Source organism: Podarcis tiliguerta (assembly GCF_965153285.1).
Source record: "Podarcis tiliguerta genome assembly, chromosome: 3".
Lineage (NCBI taxonomy): Eukaryota > Metazoa > Chordata > Lepidosauria > Squamata > Lacertidae > Podarcis > Podarcis tiliguerta.
The window spans coordinates 105,109,632-105,134,579 of record NC_139536.1 but is presented as its reverse complement, the minus strand read 5'-3'; the positions used below and the strand labels follow the sequence as shown (position 1 = coordinate 105,134,579).

Genomic DNA, 24,948 nt, shown 5'->3' with positions numbered 1-24,948 from the left:
CCCATCACCTGATTTTGCCCTAGAAATAACTTGCCATTTCTGCACGCCATCCACCACCTGAGATTTTGGTATGCTACTTAAACACAACTGTTTTCCTACTACTCTCAAGCAGCAAGGAGATCCAGTCAGATTGAATTCCTGAGCAGGATTTATTATCTGAGCAACCGCAGCTATAATGGCAAATAATTGTTTCGTGTAGGTAAAACTTAAGATGGAAAGCTCTGCCTCCTGTCTCCCCTTTTGTGGATTGCTAAGAGCATCTTAGTTTGACTTGTGTCTTCAGTAAATCCCGAAATTGCTCGTTAGATTTCCTGTCTCCTCTGCTGCTGTTTATCTTCTGCTGAATCATTTTTATTCAGTGTGTGTGTGTTTAGAACACGCTTTAAGTTGTATCTTGAGAATTTCAGTAACCAAATTGTGGCCTCCCTTGCAACTAAAATGATTTCCATGCTGCTGCTCTTTATATTTGAGGTTATAATACTGAAAGATAGACCACACACAGACAGCCAAGTCTCTAGCCACTTAAGCATGTAAACAGTCTGGATTCTTACGAAGTGGAAACATTTATTGTGCCCTGTTCTTAATATGATCAGCATGTTAAAAGTTCTGTGTGCAACTATGTCAGCCCTGTTTGGCGAACTCTTCCATTCTGTAGCCTCCCATTAATGTGGAACTAAACTGTTTACTTATGCAGATTTTATGCAGGAATTAGTGTCTGGACCGAGTTAAGTATTATTCATAGTTTTGTGTCAGCTGCCTTTAAAGCAAAGGGAGACTCCATGTTCTTGGAGGTGACCAAAATAATGTGTTGAAAGAACCCATTTATGAGCAGTAATAGCTCTGCATTTGATTATCTTTCTTCTTTAGCAAACACTCGTGGCCGAGTAAGATTGTCTTCCATGAAAGTGGTTTTAACAGTGAGCCCGTAAGTGACTGTGGAGGCCACTTCTGGATCCACACGTCCTCCCACAATGGGGACATAGGTTTCCGGGTGGGAGTTGATCAACGGTGAGGATTTGCCAAATGTGTCCTCCTCTTGGCTCGTTTCTCCTTTCCATCCTGAGTTTGTGCTTCCTCAAAGCTCACCACACCTTTGGTAAAGGCTGTTCTCCAATTGGAGCACTTGCAGGCCAGTGCTTCCCAATTTTCTGTGCTTATACCACATTTTCAAAGATTTGCCTTGAGAGAGTCTTTAAACCTCTTTTGTTCTCCACTGGTATTTCACTTCCCATTCTTAAGCTGGGAGTAGAGTAGTTGCTTTGGAAGATGATAATTAGGCATCCGCACAACATGACCTGTCCAATGAAGTTGATGTTGAAGAATCATTGCTTTGACACTGGTGATCTTTGCTTCTTCCAGTACACTGGCATTAGTTCACCTGTCTTCTCCAGTGATGTGTAAACATTTTTGGAAACACTGTTGAGGGAATCTTTTGAGGAGTTGGAGATGGTGTTTATAAGTGGTCCATGTTTCACAAGCGTACAGGAAAGTTGGTGGTACAATAGCTTTGTAAACAAGCATTTTGGTTTCCCTGCAAATGTCCTGGTCCTCAATCGGAAGAAAGCTGCACTCGCAGAGCTCAGAGGATGTTGGGTTTCAGCATCGATGTTGACACTTGTGGAAAGTTAACTGCCCAGGTAGGAAAAGTGATCAATATTTTCCAGCGTTACTCTGTTAAGTTGTATTTGTGGCGCTGTGGAGGGGTTGATTTGTTCTTGTTGGTGCAGCACTTTGGTTTTATGGGTATTGAGCGATAGGCCAAGCTTTCCGTAAGCCTCTGCAAAGATATTTAGGATGAGTGTACACACACTACATTGTTATCTGCATATTGAAACTCTATGGCGGAAGTTATGGTTACCTTAATCTTTGCTTTCAGCCTACTCAGTTTAATGAGCTTTCCATCTGTTTGATACATAATTTCTACCCTGTGATAATGATCAAGTGTTGACAAGTTTCAGTTGACATTGGAGTTTCCTTCCATTTCAGAGTTTTTATTTACTTGTAGTTTGGGTTGGGAATCCCTGAACAGAACTCAAGGCTGAGACCAGGGCCAGCTCATCCACAAGTCAAGGTGAGGTGACTACCTCAGCATAGCTGTCAACCGTCCCTTATTTGGCGGGAAAGTCCCTTATCCCAGCGCCATGTCCCGCTGCTGTCCCTTATTGATGATGTCCCTTAAATTTCCCGGGTTTCAAAGGAAGCAGCTCCTGTCCCTCCCTCCCTGCTAGCCAGGGAGGAGGGAGGCTCCAACTGTGTTGCTTGGCTGCGTTGCTCACCCAATAAGGAGTCTAAGAACGACTTGGGGGGTGGAACTTGCATGCCTTGTGCTGATCAAATCGGCCATGTTGCCTGGGGACTCGCCTTTGCTCAGAGCTTCCCAGCGGGGAGGTGACGGTGGTTTTCCTTGCTGCATCCCCTTTGGCGGGTTGCTGCGCTGTGGGAACCACCGCTTGAGGCTTTGTTTGGCTGCTGGCTGGGCTTTCTGCCTTTGGCTCAGAGGGGCTCAGAGTTTGAACATACCTGTGCTGGGAAAATCCCTTATTTAGGCTGCTGGTCCCTTATTTTCAAGGCTGCTGGTCCTTTATTTTCAAATCTGTAAGTTGACAGCTATGCACCTCAGGCTGCAGGTTAGAAACTCATGATATATAAGCTGTGCACCAAAATGGTTGCTTAAACCAAGGTTTCAGTCACCAAAACTGAATGTATAGTTGATATTCTGGAGCAACCAAGCTCTAAATTCAGGATGCTAAATGCCTTCAGTCAGTATTTATGGGGGAAATCATTCCTTTTTGCCCGAGATCTCTGCTACACAAGCATCTGATAGCAAGGTTAAAGGGCAACAGCACTGAGGAATATCCCCGCTCTTTACTGCAGCTTTGCTTGCTTGCAAGAGCAGGTTTTTGACAGTGGGAACCTCTGAAAGAGATTAGTGCAAGTTGAAGGGCACTTGGGAACCCAGACTGATGAAGACCAGAGCTGCATTTCAGCAAGTAGGAGGGAGAAAAGCAATCTTTAAAATATTAGTGTGCCAGCAATTATTCACGGGTTGTATAAACCAGAATTTCTTTCTTTTTATTATTATTTCTAATCTTGCTGTGATGATAGATAAAAAGAAACGGAGAGCTAAAACATTATTGCTTTTGTTGGCGCATAAGACACATGGGAAGGGGGAGAAGACCCCCCCCCCCAGTTTAAAAGCTCATAATTTACATTTTCTAAAAACCCCGTTTAAGTGTAGAATGCCTTACTTTCTGCCGAAGTGTTCTTTATGATTCAGACACTCCTGAAGGGTTTGGAAGTCTCTCTTTGGAGATTTATTTGCCATTGAACTCTCATGCATGTCTGCTTGTGAGTAAGCCCGGTTGTGTTCGATGGGCCTCAGTCCCAGGAAAGTGTGCATAAGATGCTGGCCTATTGGGGTGTATTTTCGGAACATTTACGAAAAGTGACTGTATGCATTACCCAGTTATTTCTTGGTATAACTGCTAGAACAGCGAAGACATCTGGAAGGATTTAGCCTTGATTAACTTGAATTGATGGCTTTATTACATATATTTTTCATTAAAAATGTTGAAATAACTGTGGCATGGACATGACAGTAAGTCATGTAATAGATTATAATCCTTTTAATCAAGTGCATGCAAGGCAGATGGATATCCACGGGTCCATTGCAGTTGCAGGGAACCTTTGGCATTGCCTATGCAAGCTAATGGGATTTCTGGTTCCGCAACATCCGGAAGAGCGATAGTTCGCCACTCTTGGTAAATGGGAGTGGCCCCCAAGACCATATAACACCAGTCCTGAAAGACCTACATTGGCTCACAGTGTGTTTCAACACCAAAGTGTTGGTGCTGACCTTTAAAGCCCTGAACGGCCTCGGCCCAATATACCTGAAAGAGTGTCTCCACCTCCATTGTTCAGCCCAGACACTGAGGTCCAGCGCCGAGGCCCTGGGAGAAGTGAGGTTACAGGGAACCAGGCAGAGGGCCTTCTCGGTGGTGGTGCCACCCATCAGATGTCGAGGAAATAAACAACTATCTGACTTTTAGAAGACACCTGAAGGCAGCCCTGTTTGGGGAAGTTTTTAATGTTTAATGTTTTATCATGTTTTTAATATTCTGTTGGGAGCTGCCCAGGCGGGATATAAAGAATAAATTATCATCATCATCATCATCTTGGCATATTGAGTTGAGCATCCCCTGACATCTTTTACTTTCAGAAACATGATCAATACCTATTTTTCTTTCCAAAGGAAATGCATTGTCTCCTTTCTTTTTCTTTTTTATATTTATTTTTATTAGTTTTCCCAATTATTACAAATCCGATCAAATTACTTTAATTTAATGCAATTTCTTTAAAATCAGGTTTCCCATTCCTGTTGCAAACTTATGTCCATCTCTTCCTCCTGTTGCCACTTCTTCTCATCTTTCATTTCCATTTCAACCATTACTCGTTGTTGTCCAACTTGCAGCCAGCCGTATTTTCTCCTCACAGACGGCACCTCTGTCTTTTCAACATTAAATCCATTTCTCATGCGCAGTCTTTCATAATCTTTATGTTGTCTCAAACCTAGTGTGCTGGGAGAGTTGAATATTCTCCTTTCCTTGTGACTTTATTCTCTCCTATGTACAGTTTGCTCGCCGAGATTCTACCAAATACCACATTCAGATTATTACTGCGCCAGAGATCCTTTTTGTGCTCCCTTTCACCCAAAAAGAGTAGCTTGTGAAGGGTGAAGTACAAATCGAAAGTCGCAGTGCAAAAAAGTTACAAAAATGTAAGATAACAGAATATTAAAAGAGAAAGACTAGAAGCCAAATACACCCATGTTCCTGCCAAAAGGAACATGGCAATCTCTACAAAAATATCAGAGAGAGCAGAAGTAAACCTTTAGGCAGCATGCGGCTGGCGCTGTGGTCTAAACCACAGAACCTAGGGCTTCCTGATCAGCAGGTCGGCGGTTCGAATCCCTGCGACAGGGTGGGCTCCCGTTGCTTGGTCCCTGCTCCGGCAAACCTAGCAGTTCAAAAGCACGTCAAGTGCAAGTAAATAAATAGGTACTGCTCTGGCGGGAAGGTAAACAGCGTTTCCGTGCGCTGCTCTGGTTTGCCAGAAACGGCTTAGTCATGCTGGCCACATGAGATGAGCGCCGCAACCCCAGAGTCGGCCACGGCTGGACCTAATGGGCAGGGGTCCCTTTACCTTTTAATAGGGTAGCACTTATTGAGGAGGCGTTAAAAAGGCTAGTCCGTTTCTGTTCAGTTGCAGTCCATCCAAGGCATGGACTAAGAAGGTAGGGCATGGGTAGGCAAACTAAGGCCTGGGGGCCAGATCCGGCCCAGTCGCCTTCTCAATCCAGCCTGCGGACGGTCCGGGAATCAGTGTGTTTTTACATGAGTAGAATGTGTGCTTTTATTTAAAATGCATCTCTGGGTTATTTGTGGGGCATAGGAATTCATTCATTCCCCCCCCCCAAAAAAAATATAGTCCGCCCCCCCCACAAGATCTGAGGGACAGTGGACTGGCCCCCTGCTGAAAAAGTTTGCTGACCCCTAAGTAGAGCATCTGTGTGACGAAATAACATTAACCGAGAAATAAAATTTGAACTTGGGGCGGGGAATGCCATTTTAATTTATTTCTGAATCAGAAGCAGCTCTCCCATTTACGAATCTGGCAAAGATATCCTGCTTTTCACAGATTTTTCGTTTTGGTTGGTTATATTAATGGCACTACAAAATCTGTCAAGCTTTTACGATGAAGTCACTTCATAAGGCGAAAGGATGTTCCATGCAGTTTTGCTGTTGTTGGTTTTTTTAGATTTTGAAGAGCAGCATTCATAATTTGAATCAATGTCGTATTTCCCAGGTGGGTGGGTGTCTTCGTTTTCCTAATTACTGCCCATTACCGCAGCCGCTTGACATGATAATCGTTAACTGTGGGAAATATTTTCCGCGTAGCAACACAATCCAATGGAAATTAAAAAAGGAGGCTTTGAAGTATTAAAACTTGTAAGGGCAGGTTTGGAAATGCACTTCTCAGGACTTGCATCTTTGCTTTTGGGAAGTATATTTGGAAATAGTCGCCTTTGGTCAGTAATGTTTCTATAAATGGAACATGTGGATTCTTGAATGCTTTATCTGCAAATCGGAAGCCTGTGAAGATCCGGGCAAGTGCTGTCTTCTCCCTCGCAGACAGGAGAGCTGTGGCTGAGCTCCCGTTTGCAGGATCCTCAGCAAGCTCCCCTCTCCTGGCTGCATGGCACACCCTTTCCACCTTGGCTGGACCGATTCCCGATTCTTGTAAAACAAATTCTACTTGGTTTTTGGTGTGAAATGCTCACATCTTGCATCTATTTTGAAGGGTGCAAATTCTACTTGGTTTTTGGTGTGAAATACTCACATCTTGCATCTATTATGAAGGATGCCCAGTTGTCTAAAGCATGACATTTCATATATAAACATAGGAAGCTAACTTATGCTCATACCCTCCAGCATTCCTCAGAAAACAGGAACATTCTGCTAATACCAAGTGAAACCATTGGTTCAACCAACTCAGGATTGTCTGCACTGGGCGCTGGGGTGGATTGCACCCTGCGCCTTGCAGAGTCAGGCCCAGGCTGCCACCAGGCCCAGCACTGGTGGCAGCAACAAGCAGATCGGGCTTGCCCAGTCCTAACCCATTGCCACCCTACTGTTAGAATTCCTGCTCCATGATTGCAGTCATGGGATTTTTGTCTATCACATGACGGTGTATGTTTTGACTCCACAGAGTGGGAAGTGACGGAGACAGGATGTGTGTGTTACTGTGTTCCATGAAGTGGAACTATTGTCCTTTGTTCTTTTTCTCTTTGCTGTCTGATGCTAGAGAGAGAGGGAGCCATGTTGCAGTGCTCTGTGTGTGTTTATATGTAAATAAAGTAGATTAGCCAAAATGCTGAGTTGCTGAGGTATGCTACGCAAACTGCGAACACTCTGCGGATCCCTAAGTGTGCCAATGTCTGTTGGCATCGGTCGCTGTGATGTTCGGGCAGAAGAAAGCTTTTGAAGCTCATGTCCAAATGTCCAGGAGGGAGAGAACATGCCAGTCAGGCATGTGTCTCTGCCAGAGTCCTACTCGAGTGTAGGCCAAGCTTCTAACACCTACCACCGCACCTACCTGACCTGGGGGCCCCGGATCATGGGCTCTACAGGTCAAAACGGGAGCCTCAGCAATTGCCCTCTCCCACCAGAAACATACCAGGACTGCTATAAGAAAATGCACGTGCCAAAAAGGGGCACTAGGCCCTGTTGGGCTGCCCCCTTACCCACTTCTGATTGACCAAGCAGATAGCCAGTTAATCTGGATTTTAAAAAAAAGTAAAATGATTTTCCCCCTTCACTTCTCGCTTCCCTCTGTGGCCCCCAAGTCTTGTGCTGTGGCCCCCCATTCACGCAATTTGAACCTGTGCCAACCCAGGTATTCCCTGGGGCCATATGCCCCCTGCTTGGGAAACACTAGTCTATATAGCACTGACTAGCAGAGGCTGTCCAGGGCTTCAGTGAAGAATTGTCTTTCATTTGCCAGGAATTGAAGCTGTAATATTTCATGTGCCAAGCAATTGTCCTTCCACTAAGCTTTGGTCCTTCTCGTGTGACTGGTGGGGCAGAGGGAGCATTGCATTCCTATTTTGCTGTAGGGAGGAATAGGCTGTGATTAAATATGTACTTTGTAATGCGGGCGTTGGAAATACATTCGTACCTTGGAAGTGGAACAGAATCTGTTCCAGAAGTCCATTCGACTTCCAAAACATTTGGAAGCCAAAGTGCGGCTTCTGATTGGCTGCGAGAAGCTCCTGCAGCCAATCGGAAGCCGGAAAAACCCTGTTGGACGTTCGGCTTCCAAAAATAGTTTGCAAACCAGAACAGTCACTTCCCGGTTTGCAGCGTTCAGGAGCCAAAATGTTTGAGAACTAAGCTGTTTGAAAACCAAGGTACGTCTGTACCCAAAATAAGTAGCAGGCGATGCAAAGTACCCGCATCTTCAAGTAAAGTTTTTTTGTTAAAATACATATTTTGTGTCATCCTTTGCAAAATGTACCAAGGCAGCTAACGGCCTGTAACTCAGCGTTTACTATTTGCTTATTTATGTATTTGTTTCCTTCCACACACGTCTCAAGGCAGTAAAAACAACTAAAAAGCACTACGCACAAAATAGCAGCAGATGGAATTAAAAACAATACTAAGTGGACACCCGTGGCAGAGGTCTTTTCATCCGGCTGGGAAAACTTGTCAGAACAAAAGATGTATTTTCAATTGTTTCCGGAAGGTGTGCCTGTTGCATCTTGACAGGAATGCTATTCCAAGCCTAATGATTCTTATTAGGCTTGCATTCCAGAAAATCAAAACAAATGAAAAAATCTTCCGGCAGCCTAGAGACAAGGAGATTGCCATAAACCACCATAGAGGACAATCTTGAGAGATACAAAGGTTTTAATGTTCTCAACAATTATGTTCAGTGGTATTGTAGCCCTTTTCCCCGATCCCAGTTATGCAGAGGTCCAGTATTATTCCACAACAGCCACGACAATGAATCTGACCATCTCAGTTAAGAGAAGCTCTGGCCTTAGCACCTAGTAAGTGCTGATCTTCAGTACATGTGGATTAAATGTTGAGTAGCAATATAATCCTAAACGCAGTGTTAGAAAAAAAAACTAGGAGCCATTTGGCTCCTGGGATAAAAAAAACTAGGAGCCAAATGGCTCCTGGGACCTGGGTAAAAAAAGGTAAAGGTACCCCTGCCCGTACTGGCCAGTCTTGACAGACTCTAGGGTTGTGCGCCCATCTCACTCAAAGAGGCCGAGGGCCAGCGCTGTCCGAAGACACTTCTGGGTCACGTGGCCAGCGTGACATCGCTGCTCTGGCGAGCCAGAGCCGCACACGGAAACGCTGTTTACCTTCCCGCTAGTAAGCGGTCCCTATTTATCTACTTGCACCCGAGAGTGCTTTCGAACTGCTAGGTTGGCAGGCGCTGGGACCGAACAACGGGAGCGCACCCCGCCATGGGGATTCGAACCGCCAACCTCTTGATCGGCAAGCCCTAGGCGCTGAGGCTTTAACCCACAGTGCCACCTGGGTGGTGGGTGCCAAAACAGAATGTCTAGTCACCACTGGTAGAGGGTCAGCAACACTTCTTATTTATTATTTTGATAAGCATGAATTATTACACTATTCACATAAGTGACACACGGTTAACACCGCATTTTTAGCAGAAATGGTTCATGCATGTTTAATTTGGTGCTTGCAATAAAAATATTGGTACCCTCCTTCAGTTTTCAAGACACTCTTTCTTGTTAAACATATTGTCTGTCCTTAACATATACTTCGAGACTTCAAAGCACATACATTTCGGTAATTCTTGAACATCAGCCAGGAGCAAAAAAAATGGCACCCAGGCTTTTTGAGGTGCACGCAAATGGAGAATCTTTGGGCGCAAAATGTGTGTAGTGCCCTGTTAATTTTGAACCCTGCCCTAAACGTGTTTTGTTTTTGAGGCTTTTTGTGTACGCTTGTGGAACTAATAATAATAATAATAGTAATAATAATAATAACCGGTTCTTTAAGACAGTTGAAATTCATTTTGCAGAAATCTGGTGGGCTTCAGAAAAAGCAGGCACCTATGCCTCTTTGGCTCAGACCCATCCACACCAAACAGCCTTTGGTCTTTCCTCCAGCATCTTCTCTCTCTCTCATGCCCACCCCTTGAAGGTCCTTTCTGCTTCTCCTTCCCAGAGCTGCTCTGCCAAGGGATGGGTTGGAGGGGATGCAAGGCATGGCCATTGTGAAAAGTTATAACTCCTCTCCAATTGGGCTGGAGGGAGTGGGAGCAAGCGAGACCCTGCTGGCATTCAGTCCTTCAGCAATGTCTAGGCAACATGATGACCGTGTACATACGCAATAGACAATCTTTATAGATTTCCTTCAAACCATAACAAGTACAAAATAGTCTCAAAGTCTCTGAAAATTCTGGATATTGACTACATTATTACATGAGCACTCTTCCACAGCATTTGATATTTTCATTTACATACATTCATTCGAAATAAGATGGGTTTATGAAGCAATTCTGTATCCTCCCACCTCGCTGACGAAGAATTCTACGAAACAGTAGTCAATATCCAGAATCACTGTTCAGTGTTGGACCTCATATTTGCTGAATACACTGAGCTTCACAGCTTGTCTTTCATCGTACAAAGTCTGGTACCTCACTTCATTTAAAGATTTTCAGAGACTTTGAGACTAAAGATTTCATTTTGTACTTGTTATGGTCTGAAGGAATTCTATAAAGATTGTCTATTGTGTATGTACATGGTCATCGTGTTGCCTAGACATTGCTGACGTTCTCTTTGCAACACAGGGGTTTGTTTGGCATTCAGTCCTAGCAGGATGTCCAGAAAATCTACATCGTGGGGTGTGCTGGTTTGCGGCCAGGGGCGGGTGACACCGCTGGCAGGCATCCTTTCGACAAATCTAGCTACAAATTAGAAGTCATGATTGTTTTGGATTCCCTTACGGAGCCTGTGACCCACTTGCACAGGCTCCCACAGGCTGGGAGGGGCTGCCTCAGGTCACCTGGTTCTAGGTCATGTGGTTCTAGGTCATGTGCACTAGAAGGAACACCTAGAACTTAGGTCAGCACAGGAATGCACTGGCAGGGAGCGCAGAGCTTTCGTCACCGGTGTAATATGCTGACACAGAGCGACTCCAGCCCAAAGCCAGGCTGCAGCGTTCTGCGCTAGGTGACGTTTCCAGACCAGCCTCAATGCCAGCCCCATGGGGAGCGCATTGAAAGAGTCCGCAAAGCCCTGCACTACTGTGGCCCCGCCACCCCTGTAGCCGGTGTACCGGCTGTAACTGAAAAAAAAGGTAGGACTCAGGTCAAAAGCTTCAAATTACAAGGAGATTCCGACAAAACATCAGGAAGAACTTTCTGACAGTAAGAGCTGTTTGATTCCCACAAGAGGTGGCGGACTCTCACCAGTGTGGTGTAGTGGTTAAGAGCGGTAGTCTCGTAATCTGGTGAACCGGGTTCGATTCCCCGCTCCTCCACATGCAGCTGCTGGGTGACCTTGGGCTAGTCACACTTCTCTGAAGTCTCTCAGCCCCACTCACCTCACAGAGTGTTTGTTGTGGGGGAGGAAGGGAAAGGAGAATGTTAGCCGCTTTGAGACTCCTTCTGGTAGTGATAAAGCGGGATATCAAATCCAACCTCTTCTTCTTCTTCTTCTTCCTTGGAGGTTTTTAAGCAGAGGTTGGACGGTAGTCTGTTATGGATGCTATAGTTGAGATTCCTGGCTAGATGACTCTCAGGTTGCTTCCCATGCTATGATTCTAAGATTATTGGCTGCAAAGTTCTTAGAAGGACTAGGTGGAATGGAAACTGTTCAAGGAGAGGAGCTCTGGTCTCTCAGAAGTGCAAATAGTCTGGTTCTGCTTCTCTTCTCTCCCTCTGGGGCAACCCTTGGTGAAAAGGTGGGATACAAAACAGCAAGGCGCGGGGTGGCTTAGTCAAGTCTAGGGACATGGGTCTAAACCACCGAGCCTCTTGGGCTTGCCAATTGAAAGGTCGGCGGTTTGAATCCCCATGACAGAGTGAGTTCCTGTCACTCTGTTTCAGCTCCTGCCAACCTAGCAGTTTGAAAGCACACCAGTGCAAGTAGATAAATAGGTACCACTGCGGTGGGAAGGTAAACAACATTTCCCTGCACTCTGGCTTCTGTCACAGTGTTCCATTGTGCCAGAAGCGGTTTAGTCATGCTGGCCACATGACCCAGAAAGCTGTCTACGAACAAATGCCGGCTCCCTCGGCCTGAAAGCGAGATGAGTGCCGCAACCCCATCGTCGCCTTTGACTGGACTGAACCGTCCAGGGGTCCTTTACCTTTACCTAGTCAGGTCTATTCTTCAAGGAAGAATATGAACCGAGTCAAATGCACGAGCTGAAGCTTTGCCGTGTTACAAGTTCATGCCTGCGCAATCAACACATCTTTTAATGCACTGCAGTCTTTTGGCATAGGAATGTAACATCTGCAGATGTTTTTTTTGTGTGTGCCGGAATATGGTGCGCACATGATGACTTAATGAGTTGATTGCTGCGGTAGGTAACATAAAATAATGGGAAAATGAAGAGAACTGAGGCACATGGGACCCTCTCCTCCCTTCTGTCAGTGGAGCTGGGAAGCTGACTTTTTATGGAATTAATTGCAAATTTGGAGGAATCTATTCCCTGCTTGACAATCCTTTAGTGGCATGGCTGAAAAGTAAACTTCTTCCACTTCCCAGCTTTCTGCCAGACAGTATGCGCAGAGATGCCTCAGGATGTTAACTCTTTCCAAACTCGCCTGAAGGGTGCGGGTGCCTTTCAATGCTCTTCCATCCAGCATTACCTTACCCGAACTTTCATAGCTTTGAAAGCCTTTCTCAGGCTCTGTCTGACTTAGGTGAGCTTCTTAGTGGAGTAATAAAGCACATCAAAAGCTGCAAAGATGATAATCTCCTTCCTAGATATTTCTCTATTTTATTGTAATTGAATGTGTTCTTGTGCTTCATTAAATCAAAAGAGCTCAGAGCAGAGCCCTTCATTCCTGTTGCTTTGCAGTTTTTATATATATAGATGAGAAAATTTCATTTTGCTTTGCACTTTCAACAGCCCCCTTGATGGATATAGTAGTACATTTAATAATACTTTAAAAAATAAATTATGGAAGTGTTTATACTTTCACATCAACTGATCTCGGAAAATCCAGCCAGGACAGCGTTACCTTTGGACTATGAAGTTTTGCTTAGGTGACCTGTTTTGCATATGTCAGGAAGATTGGCAGCACGTGAAAAGGTTGCTTCTCTGGCATCCAAAAATCATGAGCAGGCAGAAGCTACTGCTGGTGGTATCCCTGGAAGCAATAGCCGGTGTAATGGGGTGTGTCGTGCCGGTGTAATGGGGAGGAGGTGGAGCTACGGCAAGGATCTGCCAGATCCTAAAATAATCCAGCTACCAGCACATTGTGCAAAGAAATCCAAGCCAGGCCTGTTTACTGTGCCAGGCTAGAGCTGGATTGGGAAACCTGCAAACATATCCTGCCCACTCCCTTCGAACAGCTCAAATGGCAAGGCATCCACCGCTGCCCACCAAAGAGAATTCTTTCTTTTTTCCCAAGCCATTTTTGTTTTTGTTTCCATGGACTCAGCGAAATTAGCCAAAAAACAACAATTTGAATATGTTATAAACCTGCAACACCAGGTGGTGGCAGAGAGCAAAAATAAAATAAAATAATTCTATGTGATTTTTTTACATAGTGTTTCCCACCCCCTTTTGTTATAATGATTTAATTCTGATTTAAAGGCGCCCCCCCCCCCCTTTGTGTAGATCCACTCCATCTCATACAGGCAATTCAAGCAGCTCCTCTTTACCCCTTGCTTTCTTCCATTTCCTTTGCAGCTCCTTAGACAAAATAGTTTGCCGCTTTGAATTTCATCGGCATTTTCTGATGCTTTCGAATGAAATTGCCACACATTATGAGTGCCTGTGAGTACGGTGCGATTCTGTGCTGCTGAACTATATAGTGGATTCACACCGACAGAGATGCTCCCAGCGAAATGACGGGACAATATTTTGCAAAGTCCTCACTTCAGCGAAGTACTGCTGTTACTTCAGTAGACTTGCAGCAAATATACAAGTGACGTTGGTGTTGGAAGTCTCCATTTAAACCCGTAAATTGAGTACAGACAGCAGGATCCTAGGCATGTTTACTCAGGAGCAAGTACCACTGCATCCTGTGGGGCTTCCTCCCAAGGAGGCATACGTAAGATTGCAACATGAGTGCCATGTGAAACTTGAAATGCCATTTACCAATGGACTTCTGCTGCCAATTTTCACTTCAAGGGAATATTTGATGCAAAGTGAGTGAGGTTGCATGAGTTGGGACGTTCCATTCCACCGTAAGGAACAGACGTGGGACTGTTGTGTGTCATGTGTCTGTAACACATATCAGCATTGCATGCTGGGAACTTCTGTTTGTGTATAGCTTTCTGTTTTGCTTTGGACACGAAGGAGATCAGACATGTTTCCTTTTGTCCTGCTCTACGTTGATCTATCCAGTTCAGCCAGTGTTTTCCTTCTGCTTTGTGATTAACTTACCACTGCCTCACCAGACCATTTTTTTCAGGGCAGTGGCGTAGCGTGGGGGGTGCAGGGGGGGCCGGCCGCACTGGGCGCAACATCTGGGGGGGCCGCGCTCGCACTCGCAGCTCTCTGCCCCTACCTGGCTCACTCACTCTCTCTCACTGCAGTGCTGGCTGTGCGAATCCGATCCGAACCGCCGGGTCGCCGCCCACTGTGGAGGGGAGGGTGCCAGGCGTGCGGTGTGGTGCGGAGAGAGAGCGAGGGACTATCTGGGGGAGGGACAGTGCAGCGGGGGGGGGGGGCGCAAATTACTTGCCTTGCCCCGGGTTAGGGGGCGCAAATTACTTGCGTTGCCCCGGGTGCTGACAACCCATGCTACGCCACTGTTTCAGGGGGCAGGGAATAGACTGTTTTTGTGACTGAGCAGATCTGGTGAGTCACCCTCATGAAGCAGCAGTCAGCTAGGAAAATAAAAGCCTTTCCTGCAGTTGTTATTATTATTTTTCTTGTTGTGGGCAACCGGCCTTTGGATTTCCATGCACCTCTGCAACTAGGAAGCTGTCAGATGATGTGTAATGAGGTTGCAGTTTCAGATGCTATCTCCAGTTGTTCCTTACTCAGAAAGAGCTTGTGTTTCATCATCTCTTGGCTTTCAGAAGAAGGAAAAGTGCTCCGGCAGCATCAGAGAGACTCAAAATTCCCAACAATTAAAATAGCGAGGTGACTCTTCGGTTACGAAATATGGCAGTACCAATTTTGGAGAAATTGCTGCCCCGCTTGTGAGCCACGATGAGCTTAAAGAAGGTGACTTTTGTGGCATTCTGTTTTGGAAGGGAGAGTGTTGTTGGGAGGGCAAAGGAATGCCGCCCCCTTTCTGGGCAGACCAGGCCACCCCTCCCTTCCAGTGGAATGTACATCCAATTTTCACCCCGGTGAAAGAAATGCACCAAGAGGAAACAACACACTCGGGTGCCATTCCACTGTGCTACGTTTTACTTTCTCTGAGATGCATCCAGCTCTTCGTCAACATGCAGAAGTTCTCATCCGCCATGCCTGCCAAGCAACAGAGTGGGGAGGAGAATGCACACAAAAAAAACATTGAAAGTACGGGTTGTTGTTGGTTTTTTGTAAAATATCCCCATCCGCAAATGGGAACATTTGCAGTAAAAACCAAACCTTGCCAAAATTCAGCATGGCCCTACTTGTAATGCTCCCAGATCCATTGGACATCATTCTCTCTGCAGTTGTGGAACTTTAGCATGTTCTTAACAAAGGAGCTCCTCCCATGGCAGTGTCTCACCAGTTCCATTTTCTTAAATCATGAGCAACTGTTATTATTTTTTTGCAAATACAGTGGTGCCTCGCAAGACGAAATTAATCCGTTCCGCGAGTCTCTTCGTCTAGCGGTTTTTTTGTCTTGCGAAGCAACCCTATTAGTGGATTTGCGCTATTAGCGGTTTAGCGGCTATTAGCGGCTATTAAAGGCTTAAGGGATTAGCGGATTAGCTGCTAAAAGGCTATTAGCAGCTTAGCGCCTTAGAAAAAGGGGGTGGGGAGCGGAAAAAACCCTCAAGAATCGCAAGACATTTTCGTCTTGCGAAGCAAGCCCATAGAGAAATTCGTCCTGCGAAGCACCTCTGAAAACGGAAAACCCTTTCGTCTAGCGGGTTTTCCGTCTTGCGAGGCATTCGTCTTGCGGGGCACCACTGTAAAGGGATGCGGGCGGCGCTGTGGTCTAAACCACTGAGCCTCTTGGGTTTGTCAATTGGAAGGTTGTCGGTTTGAATCCCCATGACCCGGTGAGCTCCCATTGCTCTGTCCCAGCTCCTGCCAACCTAGCAGTTCGAAAGCACACCAGTGCAAGTAGATAAATAGGTACCACTGCAGCGGGAAGGTAAACGGCATTTCCATGCGCTCTGGTTTCCGTCACAGTGTCCCGTTGCACCAGAAGCGGTTTAGTCATGCTGGCCACATGACCCGGAAAGCTGTCTGTGGACAAACACCGGTTTCCTCGGCCTGAAGGTGAGATGAGCGGTGCAACCCTGTGGTCGCCTTTGACTGGACTTAACTGCCTGGGGTCTTTTACCCTTTACCTTTTACCTTTGTTCACACACAACATATTCTCCTTCACTTGTTTTAACTACAATCCGAGGAAGAGTTCTGTGAAAGCCAAAAGCAGGAGTGGGGAATCTGTGGCCCCCACAGATGTTGTTGGGACTACAAATTCCACCATCTCCATTCGTTGGCTGGGGCTGTTGAAAGTCCATCAACATCTGGAGAGGTGTCTCTGTCTGAAGCAACCACACTTCTTTTTCGGTTGGCCCTAAGATAGGTTTTGTTCTGTTACTATCTCTTGGATCTCCTTCAAAACAGATCATCCTGGCTGCTTGGCTTTTCTGTGCGCTTGCTTTGAAGAGTTTCCAATAAGCAATCAATAAGCTACATTCGGGTTTTGTCCTCCTCAAGTTCTGCTCTGATGCACTGTGAACCTACTGGCAACTGGCCACAAATTAAGAGCATGAGTGAAAAACCCCAGTTTCCTTAGCAACCAGCTGTTTCCCCCTCCTCAATCCAGTTAGCTATTTATTAACAGAGGACATGGGGAGGGGGACAGTGAATCCAGGGATGAAAGCCTGTCCGTCAGTTCCCAGCGCTGCATATGAAACTGGAGGAGCTGCAATGATTTATCATGGAACTGTTGGTTCTCTTAGACAATTAAGGGAATCTTAAAGTTGATGATTTCTAACCCTTGGCTGCAGGGGAAGGGCGTTTCACATTGAAAAGTAGGAGGTAGTCTGGAGCAAAGTCGAATCAGACAGTTTCATATGGATCTGTTTCCATTTTTTCCCAGTAGGGAGACTCATACAAGTACCTCCTCCCATGACTCACTGTTCATTGTGGCTGGACTATAGACTCATCTTTAAAACTTTGTTATATGTCACTGCACGTCTGGAATTTCTTTTTGTTTTTATACTGAATATGCACCATATATGCTTCTATTATTGTTTATATGGCTGTGTGTTAGAGTGTTTGTATGTATATTCTCCTTAAAACCAAGGTTACAATCACCCAAATGGAAATTGATGGACTGACTGTGATTGATTCTCAGTTGAACATCTGGCTAGTTCAGATGGCAACCTTGAGCTAGGTTGAGAGCTTTGAGAAAGAAGAAAAGTCACTTGATCCAGGGACAGTCCATATACATACATATATATATATATACACACACACACACACAACATATACATATGCATATACATATATATAATATATATACACACACACAAACATATATATATATATATACTTGTTCCGACCTCTTTTTCTTAATGGTGACTGCTCTGGCTGCAGAGAGAAAGCATTCCAATTGTGCAGATGAAATATAACTGGTAGAATTCTACAGCAGGGATGTCCAACAGGTCGATTGCGATCTACTGGTAGATCCCTGCGAGGTTTTGGTAGATCGCAGTCGATCTCTGACTCCCTTTCCTTAGCATCCCTAAAACTGACTCCTGCCCCACCCTCCATTGTTGTATGATCTCCGGATGGGAAGACGGAGCTTTCTCTGTGCTTCAATCTTTTTGTGAGTGACTTTACCCCTTTGTCTCTTGCCTTTAACCCCCAACATGGAACCTTCCCCCCAAACAGTCATATTTAAGCCCCCCCTTAACTGCTCCCTAAATAAAACTCAACCACTGAACCCCAAAACCCGAGGGGGGGGGGGTAGATCACTGCCAGTTTTTAATTCTGAAAGTAAATCACAGTCTCTTGAGAGTTGGCCACCCCTGTTCTACAGGATGGGGTATTAGTGTGCAAAATGATCCAATGATCCTCAGGGATGCACCTCCAGGTGGCAGAGATGTCAAGTGCCAGCATGACCAATGGTCAGGGGAGATGTTCCCCAGTAACACCAGGAGGGCCACATTATTGTGAGCTGCTTTGAACTCAAAGTACGTTGTCAGAAAGATGGGATGCATGATTAAATTTAATCAAATAGAATAGCAAGTTCCCCGCCCACGGTTTTACAGCATGCAGATACTAACTGGCGAAGATGTAACCATCCATTGCATGAACTCCCTGATGTCACATGGGTTGTTGCCAGTGTAGAAACTCGGATATAAAAGCTAGGCCCCAAATGGCTTCTTAGCCCAGAGGTACAGTCCCCCAAACAGAATATCTAGTTGTCATTTTGGGTTAAGGTAGAGGGACCCCTGACCATTAGGTCCAGTCGTGGCCAACTCGGGGGTTGCAGTGCTTATCTTGCTTTACTGGCCGAGGGAGCCGACATTTGTACGCAGACAGCTTCCTGGTCATGTGGCCAGCATGACTAAGCCGCTTCTGGTGAACCAGAGCAGCGCACAGAAACGCCGTTTACCTTCCCGTCAGAGCGGTACCTGTTTATCTACTTGCACTTTGACATGCAAATTTTGAACTGCTAGGTTGGCAGGAGCAGGGACCGAGCAACGGGAGCTCACCCCGTCGTGGGGATTCGAACCGCCGACCTTCTGATTGACAAGTCCTAGGCTCTGTGGTTTAACCCATAGCGCCACACGGCTCTAAAGTCTTATTTTCCAAAGGATGTCCTGAATGTGATTGATTGCTAGTTCAGATGACAACTTTGAGCTCGGTTAAGAGCTTTGAAAACTTAAGGAAGAAAAGCTTACTATTATTATTATTATTATTATTATTATTATTATTATTATTATTATTTTATTTATACCTCTCCCATCTGGCCTATTCCGACCTCTTTTTCTGAATGGTGACTGCTACTCAGGATGCACAGGAAAAAGCAATTTGGTCCCAGAAATTCATTCTGATTGTGCTGATAAAATATAACGGATTGAATTCTACAGGATGGGATATTAGTGTGTGAAAAAAGTCCAGATCCAATTATCTCCAGGTGGTGGAGATGTCAGGTGCCATCCAGGCACCTTCACTTGGTCGTAAGTGGTTGATAACTGCATGCAAAATGCTCCTGGCGCCTGGCTAATTTCAAAGACGCTGTCGGAGGTGCTTAGGGGCAGACCTTCATCGTTGTCTTTTGGTAGGTCCAGCTTCCACAACTCTTCCCCCCAAGTTGGCCACGGTTGCACTCCTGAAGAGCTTAGTTTGCATTTGCCTGGGTCTAGCTAACTCATCAGGGACGCGGGTGGCGAGGGACGCGGGTGGCGCTGTGGGTTAAAGCCTCAGCGCCTAGGACTTGTCAATCGAAAGGTCGGCGGTTCGAATCCCCGTGGCGGGGTGCACTCCCGTCGTTCAGTCCCAGCGCCTGCCAACCTAGCAGTTCGAAAGCACCTCCGGGTGCAAGTAGATAAATAGGGACCGCTTACCAGCGGGAAGGTAAACAGCGTTCCGTGTGCTGCGCTGGCTCGCCAGATGCAGCTTGTCACGCTGGCCACGTGACCCAGAAGTGTCTGCGGACAGCGCTGGCTCCTGGCCTATAGAGTGAGATGAGCGCACAACCCTAGAGTCTGGCAAGACTGGCCCGTACGGGCAGGGATACCTTTACCTTTACCTAGCTACCTCATCCCGCTGCAGACGTAGAATTACTCGAGGCAGTTTTAAAGTATTGAAGGTTATTCGAGTACTAGAAATATCATATCAATAGCAGGAGGGCACCTTTACAACTGGGTCATTGTGAAATCAGTTTTGCTAGGCTTCTGTGTTACAGGTATCACTCACCGAAAGAACAGAATGCTTTGATCTTCTTTTATCAAAAGCCTGCCCTCTGTTTTCTTCCCAAGAATGAAGAATTAACAGATGGCGGCTGGACCGAAACTTTTCATGTTTTTAATCTGATGAGATAAAGAGCTCCTGAAAAATATCTAGCCAGTCAATAGTTAACACTGAATGGATCTGGGAACATTCTGTGGCCATTTTAAAATGTACTCCCAGTATATCATATAAAAAAAACCTAGCATGTTACATTCAACAAGTGAGGCATGAATCCAGGGGTCACAGGGTGGAGTGTTCCTGCTCAGGGTGCCCATTCAAGCTCCACTCCACCCACCCCAGTTTCCCAGTCGACCCTGATAAGAGTCATTCAGTATTTTGTACCACCTGAGCATCCTCGCTGACATGTTTGGGGGTTCCCCACCTTGGGATCTTTCCACTGAAAAGTTGTTTGTACTTCTGCAAACCTCGGGAATTTCCTGAGCCTCTGTTACTACTACTACTACTACTACTACTAATAATAATAATAATAATAATAATAATTTCTTATTTATACCCCGCCCATCTGACTGGGCTTCCCCAGCCACTCTGGGCGGCTACCAAAAAAATATTAAAATATTGTAATACAGCAAACATTAAAAGCTTCCCTAAACAGGGCTGCCTTCAGATGTCTTCTAAAAGTCTGGTAGTTGTTGTTCTCTTTGACATCTGGTGGGAGGGCGTTCCACAGGGTGGGTGCCACTACCGAGAAGGCCCTCTGCCTGGTTCCCTGTAACTTGGCTTCTCGCAGTGAGGGAACCGCCAGAAGGCCCTCGGTGCTGGACCTCAGTGTCTGGGCAGAACGATGGGGATGGAGATACTCTTTCAGGTATACTGGACCGAGGCTGTTTAGGGCTTTAAAGGTCAGCACCAACGCTTTGAATTGGCTCGGAAACGCACTGGGAGCCAATGTAGGTCTTTCAGGACCGGTGTTATATGGTCTCGGCGGCCTCTCCCAGTCACCTTATGTGTAAATGGTGCCATTCTGGCTAAGTAAGGATGGTCAATATGAGTAATGACCAATACCCAGTACGTTGTCGAGCACAATTGAAAGTGTTGATGCTGTCCTTTAAAGCACTAAACAGCCTCGGCCCAGTATACCTGAAAGAGTGTCTCCACCCCCATCATTCTGCCCGGACACTGAGGTCCAGCTCCAAGGGCCTTCTTGATACCTCAGGTTACATACGCTTCAGGTTACATACGCTTCAGGTTACATACGCTTCAGGTTACAGACTCTGCTAACCCAGAAATAGTACCTCGGGTTAAGAACTTTGCTTCAGGATGAGAACAGAAATCGTGCAGCTGCGGCGTGGCGGCAGCAGGAGGCCCCATTAGCTAAAGTGGTGCTTCAGGTTAAGAACAGTTTCAGGTTAATAACGGACCTCCGGAACGTATTAAGTAAGTAACCAGAGGTACCACTGTAAGGGCCAGCTTGAGTTTATCTTATGAGCTCCTTGATAAGGGCCACCCATTACACCTGTCAGCATTAATATCCCCATTTTTAGACCCCCAGGTTTCATCCCAATTTACACAGCTTGGAGAAGGACTTGGTAGATGAGAGAGGAAACGTTCTCACTGCCTTCCTTTCGGAGGTTTCTTACTAAAGGGTTAAGACAGGAAGGCAAGTCAGCTGTATTGTACCTGTTAATGTTTTCAGATACAGCCAAGTTCTGTGGGTGGGAAAATCTTGCTCTGCCTCATCGCCTGCTGGTTCCTTCGTGTCTTAAAGTAATAGAGCTTGTGTTAGCGAAAAGTGGTTTTGGAGGAAAGAATTGATGAAAGGCTGCTAACTCCACCTCATTTACTGCTAGAATGGGGGATTCAAACCTGGCTTACGTATGTTTGCATTACCATGGTGCCCCGTGTAATATTTCTCGTGGTTACTTGAATTGCGTATGACCAGCTGTCTATAAATAGCACTTATATTAAGTACTTACATGCCGCACAAATTCTTTCTCCCTTCGCAAATAAATTTACAGGGCACACATAAATCTTCACCGAGAAGTCATACATTGCAAAATAACATTTTTTTTTTTTAAAAAAAGAAGATCCCATAGCATTTAGAAATCAACCGAACATGTTTTGACACCTGTCTACAGATGATTTCCCACTTGTGTCATATTTTGGCTATCATTGCTCGCCGCGAACATGAGCAACTCCTTGTGAACTTTTGAACCTCTGTAGTCTCGTTCACTCGTCGGGATAAGAATTTGCATTCTTCCAGCAGGTAGCTCTCTTTCTCTCTGAATTAGCGTCCTGATCCCAGTCCCAAACGGTGGGAAATGGAAACAGTGGTCTGCCCTTTTAGACAGAAAAGAACGTCATGTTGATGCCTCCATGTAGATAGGAGCCTTCGGTAGCAGGGCCAAACCCGCATAAATGTAGATTTATGGTCCTCGGGGAGAACTTGAGATTTCTTTGCATGGCGAGTTGCACCAAACAATTCACTCACTCTGCACAGGTAGTTCAGATAGATGAGTTACTGACACCTCCAGTTTATGCTTGTTTGATGGCAACATTTTGTGGATGGTGGCAATTGGTAACCATGAGGCTACTGCCTTTGAAAGACAACTAAGGACTAGGAGGGTCAGCACCCTTGCTTGCAAGTTCTGCTATGCGGTGAAGGCATGAGTACTGTGGTCAGTATGTCTACAGAGTAATAGTTTACAAAGCTATTGTACTGCTAACCTTACTGTGCGCTTGTGAAACATGGACCACTTATAAATGCCATCTCCAACTCCTCGAAAGATTCCATCAACGGTGTCTCCAAAAATGTTTACACATCACTTGGGAAGACAGGCGAACTAATGCCAGTGTATTGGAAGAAGCAAAGATCACCAGTGTCAAAGCAAAGATTCTTCAACATCAACTTCATTGGACTGGTCATGTTGTGCGGATGCCTGATTATCGTCTTCCAAAGCGACTACTCTATTCCGAATTTTAAAATGGAAAGCTTAATGGTGATGGTCAACAAAAGAGGTTTAAAGACTCTCTCAAGGCAAATCTTTTTAAAAAAAATGTAGCATAAACACCGACAACTGGGAAACACTGGCCTGGGAGCACTTCAGTTGGAGAACAGCCTTTACCAAAGGTGTCGTGGGCTTTGAAATAAAAAAATTCCTTCCAGCATCACTTTAGAGACCAACTAAGTTTGTTACTGGTATGAGCTTTCGTGTGCAATCACACTTCTTCAGATATACTGAAACAGAAATCAACAGACCCTTATATACACCCTTCTGAGTAATACCACTCCCCACCCTCTTACTATATGATACACGAAAGCTCATACCAATAACAAACTTAGTTAGTCTCTAAGGTGCTACTGGAAGGATTTTTTATATTTTATTTTTGACTACAGCAGACTAACACGACTGCCTACCTGTAAGTAGAACTATGGGCTTTGAAGACGCTCAAGCTCAAGGTGAAAGGGAGAAATGTACTAAGAGGAAGGCACGTTTGGCAAACCTTCGTCGTGATCAACATCCTGTCCGGAAACCTATGTCCCCACTGTGGAAGGATATGTGGATCCAGAATTGGCCTCCACGGTCACTTATGGACTTCACTTACGGACTCACTGTTAAGTTTGTGTTCATGGAAGACAATCTTACTTGTCTACAAGTGATCGCCAAAGAAGATGATGTATTTCTGATGTCATGACCCATATTTGTGCTGGGCAGCTGAACAGTGATGACCACATAGCCCCTGTATCTCTCTGTGCTTCCACGGATGAATATCCACCAATAAGGATGCCAACTTTCTCTTGGGTACTCGTCAATCACATCTTCCTCTTCCCTACCAAACCACCTCATCTGCTGGAAAAGGGATACTTGAGGTTCTTGGTGATAGAGGTGACCCCCAGACCCTCACCTGGTCTTGCCACAGGTGAGACCTAGAACACCACAGAATGTTCCTCATGCATTCATTTCTGTTTAGGCCAACGTAACTTGCCTCTGCTCGGAAAAGGCAGTTATTAATTTTTTTAAAAAAGTAACGTGAACAGTTTGATAGGCTAACATGAAATGTCAGGCACACTATTCAAAGAAGAATTTCTCAATTCATTTTTAAAAAAAATTAAGCTGGCGTGAATGGGGTAAATTTTTATGTTAAAGTTTATACATGCTAGTTGATGCATTGATTTTGAATTGATTAGGTTTTCATAACAAAATATTAAGATTCCTATGATAAACGGCATGTTCATAGGGCAGTTATGATGCTATGTTGTATCCTGCACATGGGTAATATTCAGTCATATAAGACCTATAAGAACCACACTGAGCTTGCAGCAATAAAACGGCTAGCATGTTTGCAAAGCTAAGCAGGGTCCGGTATGGTTTCAAATTGGATGAGGAACAGCTTGTTGAGATTCCTGCATTGCACGGGGTTGGATTAGCTGACCCCTGTTGTCCCTTCCAACTATGATTCTATGATGATGTGTATAATAACACAGAATAAAAAATATTTTCTGTTATCTCCCTCTTCTTCTTTCTACCACAAACATCCGAAGTGTGGAAACTTTGCTGTTCTGGTGGATTTCCATGTTACGTCGCGTGACTCCAGTAAGGACACTGTGTGGTTTTCTGATCGTAAGAGAGAGGTAAGGCTCAATCGTTTGTGCTTTAAGAGCACACAATTTAAGCAGGGGAAGCAGGAGATTGCATTGGCTTATCCACATTTGGTTATTGCATGTTCCAAATATCTTGGGAATTTTTATTTGTGCTCCCTTTTTTGTTGGAATTGATATGATATTTGAAAATACTGCAGGGAAAAACTCTGGAAAAGTAACCTGAAGTTTACAGCATGTCATTCTTTGGAGGAGAACTACCTGAAAATGATTCACAGATGTTATTTAACTCCGAGTAGGCTTGCTAAGGATGTATAAGACTGAATCAGATAAGTGCTGGAGATGCAAAGAGGTGGAGGGAACGTTCTTTCATATGTGGTGGACTTGTAAAAGGGTAAAAGAGTAGCGGGAAATGTTGAAAAAAAAATGTTTTAAAGTACTTTCCCAAAAAACCCAGAGTCCTTTCTGTTGGGGATAATTCAGTTGTCAGAAAAGGTTATTTATGTATGCAACAACTGTTTT

General features: G+C 45.2%; 1 protein-coding gene across 1 annotated transcript in view; it reads left to right on the top strand.

Moving 5' to 3' along the window:
- SLX4IP (SLX4 interacting protein) overlaps positions 1-24,948 on the top strand; it is a 95,785-nt gene that overhangs the window by 29,365 nt on the left and 41,472 nt on the right. Inside the window, 1 exon segment of the mRNA XM_083432018.1 lies at positions 24,370-24,459. Coding sequence (XP_083288144.1) covers positions 24,370-24,459 — 90 coding nt within the window.